The 19,150-nt window shown below is 50.6% G+C and overlaps 2 protein-coding genes across 2 annotated transcripts in view; one reads left to right on the top strand and one right to left on the bottom strand.

Moving 5' to 3' along the window:
- The window catches only part of LTBP2 (latent transforming growth factor beta binding protein 2), a 102,038-nt gene extending 88,497 nt beyond the window's left edge, over positions 1-13,541 (top strand). Inside the window, exons 20-36 of the mRNA XM_077909993.1 lie at positions 1,029-1,151; positions 1,385-1,510; positions 1,957-2,082; positions 2,843-2,965; positions 3,066-3,191; positions 3,602-3,724; positions 4,413-4,544; positions 4,833-4,958; positions 5,514-5,657; positions 6,519-6,710; positions 6,826-6,909; positions 7,646-7,774; positions 8,098-8,235; positions 8,311-8,478; positions 8,786-9,067; positions 10,036-10,185; positions 10,657-13,541. Coding sequence (XP_077766119.1) covers positions 1,029-1,151; positions 1,385-1,510; positions 1,957-2,082; positions 2,843-2,965; positions 3,066-3,191; positions 3,602-3,724; positions 4,413-4,544; positions 4,833-4,958; positions 5,514-5,657; positions 6,519-6,710; positions 6,826-6,909; positions 7,646-7,774; positions 8,098-8,235; positions 8,311-8,478; positions 8,786-9,067; positions 10,036-10,185; positions 10,657-10,802 — 2,438 coding nt within the window. The 3' untranslated portion in view covers positions 10,803-13,541. The remainder of the gene's footprint in view (positions 1-1,028; positions 1,152-1,384; positions 1,511-1,956; positions 2,083-2,842; positions 2,966-3,065; positions 3,192-3,601; positions 3,725-4,412; positions 4,545-4,832; positions 4,959-5,513; positions 5,658-6,518; positions 6,711-6,825; positions 6,910-7,645; positions 7,775-8,097; positions 8,236-8,310; positions 8,479-8,785; positions 9,068-10,035; positions 10,186-10,656) is intronic.
- Positions 11,974-19,146, bottom strand: ISCA2 (iron-sulfur cluster assembly 2). Its single transcript, XM_077909994.1, has 4 exons — positions 19,002-19,146; positions 18,731-18,833; positions 18,492-18,607; positions 11,974-18,105 (listed from the first exon to the last, which is right to left on the bottom strand). Exons 1-4 carry the CDS (start codon positions 19,070-19,072, stop codon positions 17,931-17,933), a joined length of 465 nt encoding a protein of 154 aa, XP_077766120.1. The 5' UTR covers positions 19,073-19,146; the 3' UTR covers positions 11,974-17,930.
- Between the last annotated feature and the right edge of the window lie 4 nt (positions 19,147-19,150).

Here is a 19,150-nt window from a genome sequence, read left to right as displayed (position 1 = left end):
GAGCCCACACACAGGGAGGGAAAGAAACGGGCAGAGGGAAGTGGCTTGGAGGCTATTGTCCTCCAGGATCTGGCTGGGTTCCCGCATGACACTGGGCATGAGATGGGTGTGCTTCAGTCATTGCTGCTCTGCCCTCTGAATCAGCTTGGGTGGGGGCCCCTTTGGCTCCTTGGCCATATCCATCCAGGAGCTACAGCCCAAGGTCCCAGAAGCTTCTGTGGCTGGATCCTGCAGGGTAGAATGAGTTGCCTAGAACCTTAGGAAGAGGCTGACTCTGGTGGTGTGAGTTGGCAGCCAAGTCCTGCTGTGGTTCCTGGGCAGGAGGGGTCTTCTGCTCTTCTGCAGCTCCACAGCAATGTCTAAACAGCAACACCTATCTGACCAGGGGGTGCTCTTCTCCCCCTAGAGGGGGCTGCAAGTCAGCTGTAGAAGGAATGTTCTTTCCCGTCAGTCCCTGCAGGAAGAAGGGCCCAAGGTTCAGAATGCCAGGAAGGACTGAATTGTGAATAGATGCTTTGAGACTCTGGGGAGGGCAGGCATTTCCCAGGCCCTTGAGTCTGCCACTCAGCCACTCAGGCATAGATCAGCCTCTCCCTGCATTGCCCACTCACCTACTGAAGCTGGTCGTTGGGCTGGGAACATGGACTCATACCAGTTTGGTGGGCAAGTAGGAGACTAGAAAGGTTTAGATCCACTGTGAGGTGAGTCAAGGGTCTTGGATATTTCATTCCGGGTGTCCTCAGATGGCCCAAACCAGCCCCAGGGCTGGGGGACCTGGCTCCCCTTTCTAGGACATATGCAGAGTGCTGTGTGTTACTAGATAGCGCTGCAGTGGGCTCAGGCGGGAAGGGCGAGGTGGGTGGAGCCAGAAGCAGAAAGAACCTCACAGCCTTCCCAGGGTGGCCTCTGCCCCCACCCACCGAATGCTGATTGCCTGGCCTCACAATCAAGATGCCCTAAGCCTGACAGTGGGGACTACATGGAGGACAAAAAGAAGTCAGCCCGCCATCTGGACTTCTCTTCCACAGATGTAAATGAGTGTCTGACCCCTGGGGTCTGTGCCCATGGAAAGTGCATCAACCTGGAGGGCTCCTTTAGATGCTCCTGTGAGCAGGGCTACACGGTCACCTCAGATGAGAAGGGCTGCCAAGGTACAAAGATACTAAAAAGCACCTTCCTCTACAGGTGCACCAGCGTCCGGCTCCTTCCCTCTGCACACTCACTCCTAATCCAGCCCTGACACCACATCCCTAACCACGCTGACCCAAACCCACATCCCGCCAAGACCCATCTTTTGCTCTACCCCTGCCCACCCGTCAGCCTCTGGCTGTCCTGCCATGTCTGTCCTGCAGAGTCCCACACAGAACTCAATGGCCTGTTTCAGATGTCGACGAGTGTGCCAGCCGGGCCTCGTGCCCCACGGGCCTCTGCCTCAACACCCAGGGCTCCTTCACCTGCTCAGCCTGCGAGAGCGGCTATTGGGTGAATGAAGATGGCACCGCCTGTGAAGGTAACCCGGGGAGGCGCTGGCAGAGGGGGACGGACAATATAGGCCTTCTCACTTCCCAAGGAACATTCTATTTGTCCCTAGCTTTGGGCTAATGCCAAAAGGTCTCCAGGCTACAGCTGAGGACCCTATAAATGGACTTGGCCCCCAAGGAGAGCATCTCTTGTCACCGTCCCCAAGTATGGGGGTGAGGACAGGAGGAAAAAGAGGGAGCCACAGACACAAGAGGGAAACTGATGGTAGAGCTACCCCCAGAGCATTCTGGGGAGAGGGGGACCAGGGTTGCCCTACGGAAGGCCCATGGCCAGGGCCTGCCCCTCCCCAGAGGCCTGGAGAGAGTCCTACAAGCTCAGAGAGGGAGGCCAGAGGTGTGGGGGGCCTCCTGCCTTGCTAGGTGGAGGGAGCCCCTCTGCCAGGCCCCGGGGTGACTGGCTGGCTGTCTGCCCCAGACCTAGATGAGTGTGCCTTCCCGGGAGTCTGCCCCACGGGAGTCTGCACCAACACCGCCGGCTCCTTCTCCTGCAGGGACTGCGAGGAGGGCTACCGGCCCAGCCCCCTGGGCCACACATGTGAAGGTGAGAGCCCCCTCCCCCTGCCCGGCAGGAAGGGGAGCACAGACCGGCTGCAGGAGATTGACCCACTGCCCTTAGAGAAGGGAGTGACCAGACACAGCAGGGGCTGCTCCCAGGCTGGGGTGGGGGCCCTTCTGTCCACCTTGGGTGGGCTACCTGGGGACACCTATTCTCACCGCTCCTCAACAGGAGTTGGAAAGACAACTGCACATCTGGGTGTAGGGGGCCAGGGAGCCACCAGATCAGAAGCCTCAGGGGAGTCTGCTCCACATGCAGTCTCCTGTGTTCTTTGTAAGGGCGGCAGCTAGGTGCATATTTGGGAAACATCGGCCTGTGCTCGGCCGTCTGTAGGCCTGCTCCCAGAGCCTAGTCCTGTGACCTTGTCAGGTTCTCACGTGTTTCCTTCCTTTACTTCTCATCTGTTTCCCATCGCTTCCCAGTAAAACCTAAGCTGTCTCAGCCATGCTAAGGACAGCGAGTTTGGCCACCCTTAGCCAAGGTCGCTGGGAGAGGCTGAGTGTCCCCAAGGGCACTGTGTGGGCAGCTGGGCTCCTCCAGGATGAAGTAGACGGAGCTGCAGTCACGAGGCTCTCCAAAGGCTCCCTCGCCAGCTTCTCCCAGCTGTGCTGCTTTACAAGGGGATGATGCCCCTACGGGTCCAGGCTCCTCAGGCAGGGGACAGGTCCTCCGAAGACCTCCCCACTGGATCCTGTTCTTGGGAGGTGCTGCCACGGACTGTCTTCCCCCTTGTGTGACCGTGCAGATGTGGATGAGTGTGAAGACCTCCAGAGCAGCTGCCAGGGAGGCGAGTGCAAGAACACGGCTGGCTCCTACCAGTGTCTCTGCCCCCCAGGCTTCCAGCTGGCCAATGGCACCGTGTGTGAGGGTGAGTGGCTCCGTATCCCATCGGGGACTGTGGGCAGTGAGTGTGGGGGGACAGGTGGCAACACGCCTGGGAGACACCACTGCCCACCTTGTCCTTGCAGACGTGGACGAGTGTGTGGGAGAGGAGTACTGCGCACCCCATGGCGAGTGCCTCAACAGCCACGGGTCTTTCTTCTGTCTCTGTGCACCAGGCTTCGCCAGCGCAGAGGGGGGCACCAGCTGCCAGGGTGAGAAGCCAGCTTGGCCATGTCCACTTGCCAGCAGCAGGGGCTGCTGGAGGCTATGTCTAGACTATGAAAATAAAGTGCCCCCCGCCACCCCGAGATGGGAGGTGGGAAGCTGCATGGTGACAGGGAGCCAAGTGCCAGGAAGGCACTCAGAACCTTTCACAGGACCTCTCTGTGATGTCTACGACACACATGTGCCCTTTGAACCCTTTGGGTGTTACCCTTCTGCCCTTGATAATGCCCTAGTTTGAGGGCTCCTCCCCGCAGCAGGGCCTCTGGCTTCCAGCTCTGGACTCTTCCTCAGATCTTCCGGCCCTTTCCTACCCTAAGCCACTCTCTGGCTCTCCTCTGGGCTCCCGAGGGCCCCAGGGACCCATGGCTGGGTCTGCTGACAGAGGTCTCTATTCTAGATGTGGATGAATGTGCAGTCACAGACCAGTGTCTGGGAGGACACTGTGTCAACACCGAGGGCTCCTTCAACTGTCTGTGCGAGACCGGCTTCCAGCCCTCCCCGGAGAGCGGGGAGTGTGTGGGTAAGGGCTCCAAGGCGAGTGGACAGGGCACTGCCCCATGTCTGCCCACCTCCACCCCTGCCTGGTCCTCAGCTCCCCGGGACCAGGAACTGCAGCTTGCAGGAAGCAGAGCACTTTCCAGATTAATCATCCAATGGATAATGCATTTATTGAGTCTCTGCTGACTCAGGGCCTATCCAGAGACGACAGAATGAAGATAATCATAATCCTTATGCTAGCAGAGTTTTTAAAGCTAAATTAATTCAATAAGATATTTATTAAACCCCTGCCAAGTTCAATGTCTTTTGCTAGGACAAATAGACAGTTATGGACAGTGTTGAAATTGAGCAAGGGAGACAGATATGAAGACAATTTTCTGCAATACACTTTGGTGAAGATTTTATATAATCATAAAGTATTCTGCTAGAGGGAGAAGGGAGTGGGGGGACCGGGGTGTCACAGAAAGAGCTCAGTGCTTTCCTAAATAGCATGTAGCTCTCTACCTAGATAACCATCCCTGCTGGGTCAGGAGGAGTGATCCTGAACATGGCATTGGCTGACACCAGCGATGTTTTGGAGTTGAGATGAGCAGTGTAGTTTGTAACAGATCAAGAACAAAAGTTGTGGGGCATGACCTTGTAATGCCAAAGAGGTGGGGCCAGAGCAATGACCCTCCCATTTCTGTCCCCTCTCTTGGCTCTGGGGACAGATATTGATGAGTGCAAGGATTATGGAGACCCAGTATGTGGGGCCTGGAGGTGTGAGAACAGCCCTGGCTCCTACCGCTGTGTCCTGGGCTGCCAGCCCGGCTTCCACATGGCTCCAACTGGAGACTGCATCGGTGAGTAGGAATGGGGCGTCAGAGGTAGGAGGGCTGAGGACACCTATTTGTCAGGTATCCAGCTAGAAAGTCCTTTGTCCTGAGGACACTATTTTTGTAGCTCTTTGAAGTCTGCATATTTTCTATGCAGCAGGGCTTGAACAGCAATCGACGAGGAATGTTAATGTTAGAGTGTTCTTGTCCTGTGTTTAGAAGTCCCTTTCCACAGACCTTGGTGTCAGTAGACCAAGTGTTCCCAGCAAACAGAGCAAGAGTGCACCCTACACTCTAGTCCCCACTGTCCCACAGACATAGACGAGTGTGCCAACGACACCATGTGTGGGAGCCACGGCTTCTGCGACAACACTGACGGATCCTTCCGCTGCCTCTGTGACCAGGGCTTCGAGACTTCGTCCTCCGGCTGGGACTGTGTTGGTGAGAAGCCAGGCTAGCCAGGCTTGGGGCCAGGGAAGGGAAGGCCTGTGGGCCCTTGGGCCCATCTCCACGGGGCGTGGCTGTCCTGGAGAGAGGCCCCAGGGCCCTCCTCCTGAAATGTTCAAGGTCACACGGTTCCATACATAATAGGTCCTCACAGAGTGGGTGATTTCAACCCTACAGCTGGCACCCTGACCAGATTAGTAGGAGAAACCAGTCCTGTTCTACCAGCAGGGGGAGCGAGCACATTAGGGAGGGCGCCACGCTTCCCAGCGGGGTCTCCGGAGGCGCCTCCCGAGAATGCACAGAGAAATCTTTCCTCTTGGTCCCTTTAGTAGACAGACCCTTTTCTGCACCCTTCTCCTCTCTCCCCTCTCATGGTCTGTGTTCATCTGTTCTTCCTTCCTGCTAACTCCCTTCTGTTCTTCCCCAAGACCCAGCTGGTTCCTTTAGAGGGAGTAAGAGGAGGATCTGCCCCGGCTGGAGGCAGAGGGGCAGGGGGCATGGGCCACGGGCCGCGGCGTCCCCCCGACCAGCCTGTGCTCGCGCCGGCAGACGTGAACGAGTGCGAGCTCATGCTGGCGGTGTGTGGGGCGGCGCTCTGCGAGAACGTGGAGGGCTCCTTCCTCTGCCTCTGTGCCAGTGACCTGGAGGAGTACGACGCTCAGGAGGGGCACTGCCGCCCGCGGCTGGCTGGAGGTGAGCGCCCCCACCCCGGGCCCTAGTCCTGCAGGGACCCCTCCGCCACCTACAGAGCGCTGCCACTGGCTTCCAGCGCTCCGGCTCCTGAGAGGGAACCCGGCCGGGCCCAGGGCAGTGTGGGCAAGGCTGCCGCCTGGGACTGGGGTGGAACGGAGCGAGGAGCCGGAGGACGGCAACTGTCGAGACTAGAGGACGTCCGCCCCAGGCCAGGGCTCGTCTAGGCAGCTTAGGGCTGTGACAACCCTGAGGGGCTCAGGAAGAACCGATGCCAATTTAAGGTGCCTATGGGGTCTCAGATGGAGCCCCAAAGGGGGCCTTTCCGAGTCGGAGGCCTTGAAGCTGAGCTGAGCCTCACTTTCCCGGCTCACTCTACCCAAGCTGGTGGCTTCAGCCCCTCACTCCAGGCTGGACTAGGACTCAGTTGGCCTCCTCTGACTGGGGGAGAAGAAAGCAGGGACTGGAACAAGGGAAGGTGAGAGGGCCTGGGCTACAGTGTGAGCTGAGGAATGCAGAAGGCCTGCCCATATGGCAGGCCATGGACCAGGGGTACAGTGAGGGCGGCAGGAGCTAGACCTGAAAGAGCAGGGGTTTGGGTATCAGAACTGGGGTCAGTGCCGCCTAATAGCTGGTGGCCATAGCAAGTCACCATGGCAAGTCACTTAGCCTCCCTAAGCCTCAACTGCCTCATCTGTAAAAGAGAGCTGATAATATTAATGCTGTCGAGAGCAAGAAGTGAGACAATATAGGTAAAGGCATGTTGTACACTGTGAAGTGCTAATATAAACGTAAAACTTTGAAAATAAATTCAAAAGCTGGAGTGCCCCAGACAATATAATAAAGGGCATCTATCATACACAGGTCAGAGTATTCCTGAGGCCCCACCAGGGGACCACCCCCCAGGCCCTGTCCGCATGGAATGCTACTCTGGGCAGAATGGCCAGCTGCCCTGCTCCAGCCTTCTGGGCCGGAACACCACACAAGCCGAGTGCTGTTGCACTCAGGGCGCCAGCTGGGGAGACACCTGTGACCCCTGCCCAGCTGAGGACTCAGGTAAGGCCCCAAGGGTCCCATTCCTCAGTGTCAGCTCTGTAGAGTGACACTGAAAGAAGGGGAGAGGAATGGGGACAGCCCTTCTGTCTCTAAGCTTGGATGCCTCCCTACACAGTTGAATTCAGTGAGATCTGCCCTAGTGGTAAAGGCTACATCCCTGTGGACGGAGCCTGGATGTTTGGACAGACCACGTATACAGGTAACCTCCCTAGAGACCCACCTCCCCAAACTCCACTCACCTGAGCGGACCCAGCCTGGTCCTCTAGGAGGTCCCCGGGGGAAGTTCTGCATGCAGCCCCAGCCTACCAAACCACCCCGCTCCCCTGGTTGCTTCCCTTGTTCTGTCCCAGGGCTGACTACCCTGACTACCCAGTAGATTTGTAGCCAGAACGTCTGACCTAAGCTCTTCCTGGAGATGTCTGTATAACCCGACCTCAGTTTCTCTGCTCCCCCATGGCTAAACCCTCCAGAACAAACTATGATGCTTTGACTGACCCAGTCACAGAGGACAGGGTCAGGGTGGAGAGTACTGCTGTACAAAGACAGCTGCTTATCTCCCTGGCCCCACTTACAAACTTCGGGGAACCCACATTCAAAGCAGGTAGTTCAGTTATGAGCCCTTCAATGCCCTAATCTGAAGCTGGCGACGGAAATAATAGAAACAGAAGTGGCTTTCCTTAAGTGCTTGCTATGTGCCAGGCACTATGTAAGCACCTACATATATTAATCTTTTAGTCTTCATAACAATAAGAGGTTAAGTGGTAGTATCCACATTTTTTAGGTAGGGAACTAAGGCAAGGAGAACTCAGGCAAGTTGCCCATAGTCACCTAACTAGCCAGTAGGAGCACCAGGATTCCAACCCACCAAGTCTGGCTCTGGAGCCCCTTAAGTTCTGCTTCGTCCTGCTTCTCACCTCATCTCTGCCCTCCCACAGATGCAGATGAGTGTGTGATGTTCGGGCCTGGTCTCTGCCAGAATGGCCGGTGCCTCAACACGGTGCCTGGCTACATCTGCCTGTGCAATGCTGGCTACCACTACAATGCCGTCCACAGGAAGTGTGAGGGTGAGGACACACATGACCCCTCCCCACCCCCACCCCCACCGCTGACCACTCACTGAGCCCCTGCCAGCCAGGCTCATTCCTCCTGGGAGATCCCCCTGCATCAGGCAGGCCTGAAGTGTAGGGAGCTGTGCAGTTGTCAGGACTTGCACATGGTCACCTGTTGGAAAGGCACCCCTGGGGAGGGGTCTCCCACACCAGGCTGGATCAGGGGAGGAGGGGGAAGCAGGATGCTACAACTTCATTACCAGTTCCACGAAGACAGTCCATGGGCAAGCTGCCTTGATACTGCCCCATACATTCCTTCCATCTTTCTGCCACCACAGATCACGACGAGTGCCAGGACATGGCCTGTGAGAATGGTGAGTGTGTGAACACTGAAGGCTCTTTCCACTGCTTCTGCAGCCCCCCCCTCACCCTGGACCTCAGCCAGCAGCGCTGCGTAAACAGCACCGGTAGCACAGGTCAGTAGGCCTGGAATGGTGGGGCAGCAGGGGTGGATCTGGACTGGGAGGGCTCACACGCTTCTGTGCCACCAGAGGACCTGCCTGACCACGACATCCACATGGACATCTGCTGGAAAAGAGTCACCAATTACGTGTGCAGCCAACCCCTGCACGGGCGCCGCACCACCTATACAGAATGCTGCTGCCAAGATGGCGAGGCCTGGAGCCAGCAATGTGCCCTGTGCCCCCCTAGGAGCTCTGGTGAGAAGGGTGACCCATGCCTGCATGTGGGGAAGGACCTTAGGGGAGGGAATGCCCTTACCTTGGAGGAACAGATTTAGAAGGAGTAGAGCAGTCAGAGCGTGGCCCTGTCTTCCATCCCTATTACCTGGGGGACAAAGTAGGACAGGGAGTGGGGTAGGGTGGGGTGGGAAGAGCACTGCCAGGAATTCCCATAGGGCACCAGTCCCAGCATGTTCCCACTCCCCAGGCAGTGGGTAAGGGAATAGCCGACCAGGCTTTAGCTACCAGGAACTTGGCAGCTTCCTTTCTCCCTCCTTCCTGACAGAGGTCTATGCTCAGCTGTGCAATGTGGCCCGGATTGAAGCGGAGCGGGAGGCTGGAGTCCACTTCCGGCCAGGCTATGAGTATGGCCCTGGACCCGAGGACCTGCACTACAGCCTCTACGGCCCAGATGGGGCCCCCTTCTACAACTACCTGGGCCCTGAGGACACCATCCCAGAGCCACCCTTCCCCAACACAGCCAGCCACACAGGGGACCACACACCAGTTCTTGAGTCACCCCTGCAGCCCTCAGAACTCCAGCCCCACTATGTGGCTAGCCAGCCAGGTCTGTGTTGCTGCAAAAATGGGGAAGTGATAGGGGCCAAAGCTGTTTTACTTCCATCTCAACCTACCTACCTACTGCCAGTGGGATGAGGCCAAGGAGGGGGAAAGATGCACCAAGCCCTCTCACAGGTCACTCAAGGGGCAACTCCACATGCCTGGGTCAGACCCTAACAACCCTCTCTGATGAACTGGCACTGGGGACACAGAGAGGTACAGGACACCATCTCAACCTCAAAAGCTTCCCTGAGGGAATTGAGAGCAAGAGAAAGCAGGTACACTCCAGTCTGCTTTTCTCCCTCCACACACTCACAATGTGCAGAATAACCTGCTCTACGAGCTCACGCTTGTGACCTGAAATGTGCATTAAGGATTTCTAACCACTTTAAAGACCTGCTGTGGTGACTCGGTTTGTAAGTGGCAATGACCCCAGCACTCAGGACTTGGATTCTAACGAAGTCAGGCCCGGCACCTGTGTGATGGATACAGTAGCTGCCACAGGCATAGCCACCCTATCAGACTGCATGGGGACAGGGATAGGGTCAGTGTCTTTCCCAGGGTTGGGAGCTGCACAGAGAGGAGGTGTCCAAGCAGATCGCTCAGTTCTGCTTTATGTTGAGGGTAATCCCCTTTTGCTGCCAATCTCCCTCCCACAAAAAACTATGCAAAGATTTTAACCACCACCAACCACAAAAAACCAAAGCTGTAGAGACACCCTTGCTTGGGAGTCCCGGCACTGTGAAAATAGTAAGTTGACATTTAAGGCACACCATGTCTCTGCCATCACAAGTAATGACACATACTTATTTCTTAAGGATACTGCCTTTTGTTTCAGCGGCTTTCTGTGAGGGTTTTAGACCCTCGCAACGCCAACCTTAGGAGTTCAATAGGAGCAACTCTTTGTGGTGGAGGGTGAGGGCCCCAGGGTTAAGTGCAAGGCCTCAGCGTCCTTCTCTGACTCCCTCCTACCAGAGCACCAGGCTGGCTTCGAAGGGCTTCAGGCAGAGGAATGCGGCATCCTGAATGGCTGTGAGAACGGCCGCTGTGTGCGCGTGAGGGAGGGCTACACCTGTGACTGCTTTGAGGGCTTCCAGCTGGACATGGCCCACATGGCCTGTGTGGGTAAGTTTCCATCCAAGTGGCAATGCCCAGGGAGCAGGATGGCCCTGATGGCTCCAGGTGGAAAGGTCAGACAGGCCCACTGCTCACTTAGGAATACATGGCTGAATTTAGGATAGCTGGAAAATCCACTGCTGCCCCCTAGCGGGGTGTCCTGGAGCCAGGCCAAGTAGTGAGGGAGTGCCAAAGGAAGGTCTCTTGCTGTGCTGCGGATAGAAAACCCTTTCCCTGGAGATTCCTAGGAAGAAAGGCAGGGACAGGAGAGCATGATCACTCAGGAGCACAGGATGGGCCCACTACCACCTGCTTTGTGTCTCTGAATTGCTTAGTTTGGGGCAGTGACTTCAGCTTCTGACTGCCACATGTAGGATTCCACTGCAGGGCAGGGGCCAGAGCTTAGTGGAAACAGCAGAGGCAACAGGCCAGAGGCACCTAGGCTCCCTACAGCTCTCTCCTTCCTTCCTTTCCTCTTAGATGTGAATGAGTGTGATGACTTGAACGGGCCTGCTGCACTCTGTGCTCATGGTCACTGCGAGAACACCGAGGGCTCCTACCGCTGCCACTGCTCCCCAGGTTATGTGGCCGAGGCAGGCCCCCCACACTGCACTGCCAAGGAGTAGCAGTGAGGGATCAGTGTGGACAGCTACCTGGAAATGGGCCCCAGCCTCAGGTAGGGGCCTTGAAGAGGCTTTCCTAGCTGGGAAGACACCATGAAGAAGCAGGCAGAAGGCCCTGCAGCCCAGCTCCCAGCCAGCCCTGCCTGCTTTTCAGCTCTCCCAGCTTAGGCTCTGGCTGTGAGCTTCTGTCACTGCCTTCATGCCGCCATGCCCTTGCTTGGCTCAAACATCACCAAATGCTTTAATGCTTCAGCCACTGGCCATGAGGACCAGTCTGCCATCTGTCCTGGCCTTGCTATGGGATGCTTACCAAAGGATGGCCCTCATCCACCCCCAAGCTGTGCAAACATGCAAGGTGGTTCGACCTCACATTGCCTTTCCCAGACAGGATCCACATAACATCCTGACGCTTCCACAACTGGGTCAGAGGTTACATCTCCCCAGGTCTGGTCCTTCAGTATCTCTTTAACAAAAAAAGGATTGGGGGAAGTTTGGAAAGTGATTCCAAGGCCTCCTCCCAAGAACCATCACCTCAGCCAATCCCGTCTGGGCCAGATTTTGCCACATTTCCATCCTGTAGCAGTTCTGTAGCCCCAGGGAAGGGCGGAAGATCCCCTCATCTCAGGAGGAAGACTGACACTAGCTTGCTGAGTGTTAAGAGACAAAAATGAAGGGGAGCATGGTGACTGAGCAAGCAGCAAGAGGGCAGTATGAAAAATATGGGGAGTTGATAAAAAAGGGGGAGCCAAGGCGTTCAACAAGGCTGAAGAAAATGTTCAGTAGCTCTGGGTAAACATTCACAATCTACCCATGATAGCTCCTGTGCATCACAGTAAGGGGTGCCACAGGACAGGGTGCCCATCTCTGAGGACCCGTATTAAATACACAGTTTCTTCAGGAAGCAAATCTCTCCTGGGCTCTCCTTTTGTGACACCAGTTTGAGGTACTAAAAATAAGAGGTCTATTTTCTAGCTTGTGAAATACAGTGTAGTCTTGTTTAGGGGAAGCCAGATTTCCTATTGTTGTTTCTTCTCTCTACTCAGAAGCCCTTGCTGTCTTTCTTTCAAAAATGGGATGGCTAGCATCCTTCTCAGTTTACAAGTAGAGACCCACTCCAACCTTGGCTAGCTAGGAATTTAGAACTATGGTGGAATAAAGAAATGTACATCTGGGCTCCTCTGTTTTTGTTTTTATTTCATATTAAACCAAATATCTTTACCATATTGGCTAAGTCTAAATATTAGACACAAGGCTGTGCCTATCCTTTTGCCAGCTCTGCCAATAGCCTATGATTGGGATCCAATGGAAAAAATGTTCTTTACTCTTCTAAGACAAAGAAAGCTCTGCTTTTGCATTTGTCTGATGAAGGGCAATGTAAATGAACAATACTCTATATGTCTGAAGATACGGAGATGAATGCTATTTTCTTAATTTAATCTCTTCTGTCCTACCTGCTGCTCTGATTGTCAGCCATCCCATAATAACTTATTGAATGCTTGTTACATGCCAGGCACTATACTGAGTGCTGAACACAAATTTCATTTAATCATCCAACAATCCTTACTATTGTATTCATAATTTACAGATGAGGAAATTAAAACACATAGAGTTTAAACAATTTGCTCTAGGTTACTATACTAGTTGAGATATTTTCAGCAGACAAAAATATGTAGTTTTTACATATTTTACACATATGAAAATATAGCAAAAGAAATTTGAGTTAAAACCACACTTGAGACACTTTTTAGAAACTGTCAGATTGGCAAAGATCAAAAAGTTTGTTAAGACTCCTAGTTGGCAAGCATCTGGTGAAAGAGGTACTCACATAAATAGCTAACAGGGGTTTAAATTGACACAACTTCTGAAGAGGACAATATGGCAATGTCTTGAAATTATAAAAGCACTTACTCTTTGATTCTTCTAGGAATTTAACCTTCAGATATATTCTCATCAAATGTGAAATGACACATGTAATAGGTTATTTATTATAACAAACAGCAAAAGAGTAGAAACAATTAGTTGTTACAGAGGCCTAAAAAGGAAAGAAAAAAAATGGCTCTAAATGCCTTAAAAAGAAATCCAAAATAGACTAAGTGGGGAAAGAAGGCTGTACAACAAAGTGGAACATATGCTGCTATTTATCTAAAGAAAGGGGAAAGACAAGTGGGTATCTGCTGACCTCATCCTTGCCACTCTGCCTTATACCCCACCGTTCAGAGAACTTACAACTCTTCCATATACCCACTGGAGCTGCGCCTCCTCCCAATCCTCACATTCCTACTCACCCTTCCAGAAAAACTTTATGCACATACACATAATTCTTTGTATAAAAAACACAAATAGCATCCGATGCATGCTGTTCTGCACTTTGCTTTTTTCACTTAATCCATACTTGCACATAAAGAACTCTCATTCTATTTTATAATTGTACACTATTCCACTGAATGGATAAATCATAATTTATTTAATCAGTCCCCTATGATGGACATTTCCATTGTTTCCTATCTCTTGCTATTATAAGCAATACTATAATGAATATTCTTGTGTATATGTTATTTCTCATTATATCTATGGGATTATTCCTATAGAGTAAATTCTTAGAAACAACAGTGGTTTGTGGGGAGGGTGACAGGGTGGATGGGTACAGGACTGGGAGACTTTTCACTGTATCCCCTTTTGTGTCTTTCTGAATTTTGTACCATGTGTATTATCTTTCCAAAAAATAAAATATTTTTAAATAGAGCTTTGGCCACAGACCACTTTAATGCTCCCTTCTTTATATATTTATCCACCAATTAAAGCCACATTAATTATTTCAAAACTTCTTAAAGCAAACTTTCCTTTAAACAGCCCTGTTAGCATTTCTGTGGAGAAATGGCAAATAGGGATTTTAAAAGAGCAATCATAAACACTACTGCTAGATGGGACACCTGGGTGGCTCAGCGGATGAGCATCTGCCTTTGGCTCAGGGCATGATACCAGGATCTGGGATGGAGTCCCACATCGGGCTTCCTGCGAGGAGCCTGCTTCTCCTTCTGCCAATGTCTCTGCCTCTCTGTCTCTCATGAATAAATGAATCTTAAAAAAAAACAAAAACAAAAAAACCACTATTGCTAGATACCTAGAAAAGTAAAGTAGTTTTCTGCCACTGAAACAAACATGCAAGACCATAATTATGTTGCAGAGGGCAATGTTAGGTCCTGTCCACTAGGAACAGAATGTATCCACTCTCACCCAGCATTTAAGGGAGGGCTACCCCATACAATCAGTGCTGCCCACTTCTCCATATAAGATGCTCCTGCCAAGGGATCCCTGGGTGGCACAGTGGTTTAGCGCCTGCCTTTGGCCCAGGGCACGATCCTGGAGACCCGGGATCGAATCCCACGTCGGGCTCCCGGTGCATGGAGCCTGCTTCTCCCTCTGCCTATGTCTCTGCCTCTCTCTCTCTCTCTCTCTGTGTGTGACTATCATACATAAATAAATAAAAATTAAAAAAAAAAAACTTAAAAAAAAAAAAGATGCTCCTGCCAAATGTTAACCCTCCACTCAATGCTTTATAACAGAAGACTGAAATAATGAGTTTTCAATTCTGAGAAGTTAGAAAAGTTAGAAAGTTCTTGTGGGACACCTACTTTAGTAGCCCTTTCTAATCTCTTACTTCTAAACCTATTTTCTCCTAATCCCTTGTGACTTGTCAACATTCCCAAAGAAACTAAGGGTGGGTGGGACACCTACAGTTTACACAATCAATCACGTAACTGAAGAATATGATGCCACAAGGTAAGATCTGGACATTGACCAAAAGGCCCTCCTCTTTTGAGCCAAAAACATAAAGCAGATCCACAACACAGGTGCTTGGGTGGTTCAGTCAGTTAAGTGTCTGCCTTTGACTTGGGTCATGATCTCAGGATCCTAGGATTGAGCCCTGCTTCAGGCTCCCTGCTCAAAGGGGAGTCTGCTTATCCCTCTCCCTCTGCCCTACCCTCCACTCATGCTCTCTCTCACTCAAATAAATAAAATCTTAAATTTAAAAAAAAATTTAAAAAGCTGAGGCACCACGGTGGTTCAGTTGGCCAAAAGGCCCCCCTCTTTTGAGCCAAAAACATAAAGCAGATCCACAACACAGGTGCTTGGGTGGTTCAGTCAGTTAAGTGTCTGCCTTTGGCTCAGGTCATGATCCCAGAGTCCTAGGATCGAGCCCCACATCAGGCTCCCTGTTCAGCAGGAAGTCTGCTTCTGCCTCTCCCCCTGCTCCTTCTCACTTTCTCTCAAATAATATCTTTAAAAAAAAAAAGGCAGATTCACAACATAAAGCAGATGCAGGGCTTCCTTGTCTTTGGTTCTTACATTATGTCTTGCTAGGGCAAAGGTAAAGGTATGCTGCCCCCAAATAATAACTTGCATAAATAAAACCAATTCTGCAACAGTAAGACCTTTCCCCTTGAAAGTAATGGGGAAGCAAAAAATCTTCCAGAGGATACTAGAAGAATATAAAGTTTTCCTAAATGCATTTGCACAGTGAGCAAAATTTGTGAAAACATCTGTTGGTCTTTACCAGAAAGAGGGCATCTGGTCCTAAGGGCCTGCAAAAGACCCTAAACCTATTTTACTATGCTTACTATTTATTCCAAGCAAATTGCCCACTGTACTGTTCCCTTGATGTATTATTTCTCAATGATCTGTGCTCTTAAAATTTCTGTATCATCCTACTCCAATGGAAACGTCTTGTTACTACTTCAGATTTTCCCATAAGGCTTTCTCAATGTGATTTCTCCCAAACCCACCCTTTCTAAAACAGAGAATTCCAATTCTCCCATTAGCAGCACTTACAGGGATGCCTGGGTGGCTCAGCGGTTGAGCACCTGCCCCTGGCTCAGGGCGTGATCCCGCAGTCTCAAGATCGAGTTCCACATCAGGCTCCCTGCCTGGAGCCTGCTTCTCTCTCTGCCTACGTCTCTTTCTCTCGTGTAATTTCATGAATAAATAAATAAAATCTTTAAAAAAACAGCACTTACATATGGGCATTTCAAGGGACTCCGTTCCTGTCTAACTGACCATGCAATTTAATGGTTTAGTTAGCATCTAAAGATTTTAAGTTTGCGCTCTGAATGAGTTTTATTTATTTAAGATTTTATTTATTCATGAGAGACAGAGACAGAGAGAGGCAGAGACATAGGCAGAGGGAGAAGCAGGCTCCATGCAGGGAACCCAGTATGGGACTCGATTCCAGGACTCCAGGATCATGCCCTGAGCCAAAGGCAGACACTTAACCACTGAGCTACCCAGGCGTCCCTCTGAATGCGTTTTAAAATCACCACGTCATGGGGCACCTGGCTGGTCCAGTCAGTAGAGCATGTGACTCTGGGTTTCAGTCATGAGTTCAAGCCCCATGTTGGGCATGAGCTTATTTTAAATAATAAATAAAAATAAAGTGCACTCTGTAAAAGAATAGGTTCTAACACTTAAAATGTAACAAAATCCCTTTTTAAACAGGATGAAAAGACTTTGTCTGAATTGAAAACCTTATAGGCTCAGGTATTGGCGTAACTTTAAATGTCTTAGTAAAGTTACAGACACTCCCATGATATGCTGCTTTCTGCTTCCTTCCATAGAAATCTGCTAAACCTGAATCTGCTAAATCTGAGTGTCCCCTCCTTCCTCTTTGTACACACAACAGGTTTGCTTTCTCCAAATACCAAGTTTTCCCATATTGAAAATGTTAAGTACCTAACCTTCTCTCAGATACCTTGTCTCTAAACTCTGCATTTCCTTTTTTAATGGTAAAGTCTTCTACTGAATGACCTTAATTCCAATCCAGTTCAGAAATTTAAGTTTTTGCTGTAATGAACTTTTAGGAAAACAAAGGCTTAACCAATAATTTTTCCAGAATCAATTTGAATCAATTTGGTTGTGGTTTCCCCAACATAAACATTAATAAATCATTTGTTGTGATGGTGGGATTTGTCTTTTTTTAGTTGTCTGTCCACACAGTTCCGGATCCCCCAGCACTGTCACATACATGCCACAATTATTCTAGTTCTGTAGCCTAATTAAGTGCCATACCCAAACAATAACTTTAAAATTTAATGGACTTGGCTTTAAAAGCTTTTCTTTCAGTGACCCTAAAAAAAAGTTGCCAGGTTTAACAAATAAAAATACACAATGCCCAGTTAAATTTGAATTTCAAATAAATGACAAATAATTTTTAGTAGATGTTTCATGAAATATTTGGGACATAATAAAAGTTATTTGTCGTTTATTTGAAATTCATATTTAACTGGGCATCATTTTATCTGGTAATCCAACCTGAAAGAAAATCCCTAACTATCCATTATCTATACCAATAAATGGACCACTTCCTGCAAAGCAGGAGACCAATGACATTTTACAGCATTAAGTGAAACAATGTATCCTAAAAAGACTCAGTCACTGAATGATCACAGAATCTTTAAGTGTCTGTGTGAGTATGGAGTATGGGGACTATTTTTCAAATGATTCAGGTTATCAGTGAGAGTTAGTTAGATCCAAGTTTTCTGGGTGGGCTGTTGGTTTTATGAATCTAGCACACAGGCTAGTAAGAGAGAAAAATATATCTACCCTAACAAATGGGAAGTGGAGAAAAAGAAGGATTTCAACTAGCACATTCAGAAGAGTGAGATGAAAAAAAGAATCTTCCCTTTGCCTTTCTCATCCTCTCTAGCCTAGCCGGTGTTCAAGCTACCCAATCTGTGACCCTGATCCAGAACACAAGTAAATAAGGACTTTCTTCAAAATGAAGCTTTTATACATAGCTATACACCTATATATAAGCAGCTGTGAAGCTCAGAAAAGAAACTCCAAATTTTGGAAGCTTGGAGGCTCTACAGATTATACTGGGTGGGTTTCAACCAGTCAGTAGATCTTAGATCACAGCACCTGGAGGCTTAGCCTTAGAAATGTGTGAGTGGAATTAAATCAAGTGTAAAAGCTTCATATTCTGAAAATAACAGTGGCAAAACACAACATTCCTGGACTGAGGGAAATAAAATTGAGAGAAGGACATGATTGGAAGGAAACCTCTAGAATTCTACTAATCCCAGGTTCCTCAAACTGGTACAAGCAGTGGCAATCTCTGGATCACCTGTTGTTACATCAAAGTTTGATAGAGAAGGATGATCCACAGGAGCAGCCTTGCTGTGCTTGAGGATTGTTCAACACTTGAAACGAGCTTCGGATCAGTTCTTGGCTGAAGTCCACCTGGGCCCCTTTCACGAAGGCCAAGCTATCAGAGTCAACCACCACTTTTGCCCCACCCTGTTCAAATACCCTGAAAAGACAGGAGGAAAACATTAATGACGATCATAAACACCAAATACACAATCTCCTCTGAGCCCCAAGGTGCACATCCTGTTGACCAAATACAGGTGAGGCATTCCTCATTACCTCTAAAACAGGTGCTGCTTTTGCTTTTCTCTGATCCAAAGAGTCAATGGAATGAATAGTGGTCAATGTTTAGGGACTTAGGACCTAGGCAGGCCAACTTTCCTCCTATAACATGGTTGTTCTGAGTCATGACAACAAATCTTCACTTGTACTCCCACTGCGTGAGAATGGTGGTGTTAGGCGTTCTTAGCAGATCCTTTAAATTTGAAGTTAAACGTCCACTTTTATCCCTCCCACACGTTCTCAGAAGACCCACCCCTTCCTTCTTGCCTGTCGTCGGGGTTGATAACTGTATCCAGTGAAAATTTGTATTGGAATCCGGAGCATCCACCTCCCTCCACTTCCAGCCTGAGGAATTCTGACCCTTCGGTGATTTCCAGAAGCCTCTGAATTGAAGGAAAAAAAAAAAGATGGGGTGGGGGGTGGGGATCAAGAACGCCAGGCAAAGAGAGAAAGAAGGGGAGGCCAAGGGGCAGTCCCCGCACCCCGGGCAGTCGCCGCACGCCTACCTGGACGCAGCTGTTAGTGAGGTGGATCTGCCCTTCGCCGGCCTCGGGGCTGGAGGACGACGTTTCCCGACGAGCCTGAGGTCCGCGAAAGGCCGCGAGGAGCCTGCAGCGCAAGGCAGGAGGATGAGCCCCGCAGCAGAGGGACACCTGGTAGCTTCCACCTGGACAGCCTCCCGCCAAACCCTCGCCTCCCCCGCAGGCCTTAGTTTCCCCTTAGACCCGGAGGCGCAGAACTTAACACCCTCCCCAAGTGCCTTTGTAGACGTGGTACCTGCCCCTTGCCCACGGAGTGACCGCCCTTAACGCAGCCACCGCTACAGACAACCCGCCGACGGCCGCCATCTTCCTCCACAGACTCTGCCCCTCGCGTCACTCCAATCCTCTGCTCCAATCCCCGGTCTCCACCCACGGAGACCCCGC

This window comes from Canis aureus, chromosome 9 (assembly GCF_053574225.1).
Source record: "Canis aureus isolate CA01 chromosome 9, VMU_Caureus_v.1.0, whole genome shotgun sequence".
NCBI classification, from domain to species: Eukaryota; Metazoa; Chordata; class Mammalia; order Carnivora; family Canidae; genus Canis; species Canis aureus.
This window is presented reverse-complemented; position numbering and strand designations above follow the sequence as displayed.

Coding starts and splice junctions, on each gene's coding strand:
- ISCA2 (XM_077909994.1), bottom strand. CDS start 19,072: ATGGCGGCCGTCGGCGGGTTGTCTGTAGCGGTGGCTGCGTTAAGGGCG. Junction 18,834..19,001: donor ACTCCGTGGGCAAGGGGCAG/GTACCACGTCTA, acceptor CTTGCGCTGCAG/GCTCCTCGCGGCCTTTCGCG. Junction 18,608..18,730: donor TCACTAACAGCTGCGTCCAG/GTAGGCGTGCGG, acceptor CCTTCAATTCAG/AGGCTTCTGGAAATCACCGA.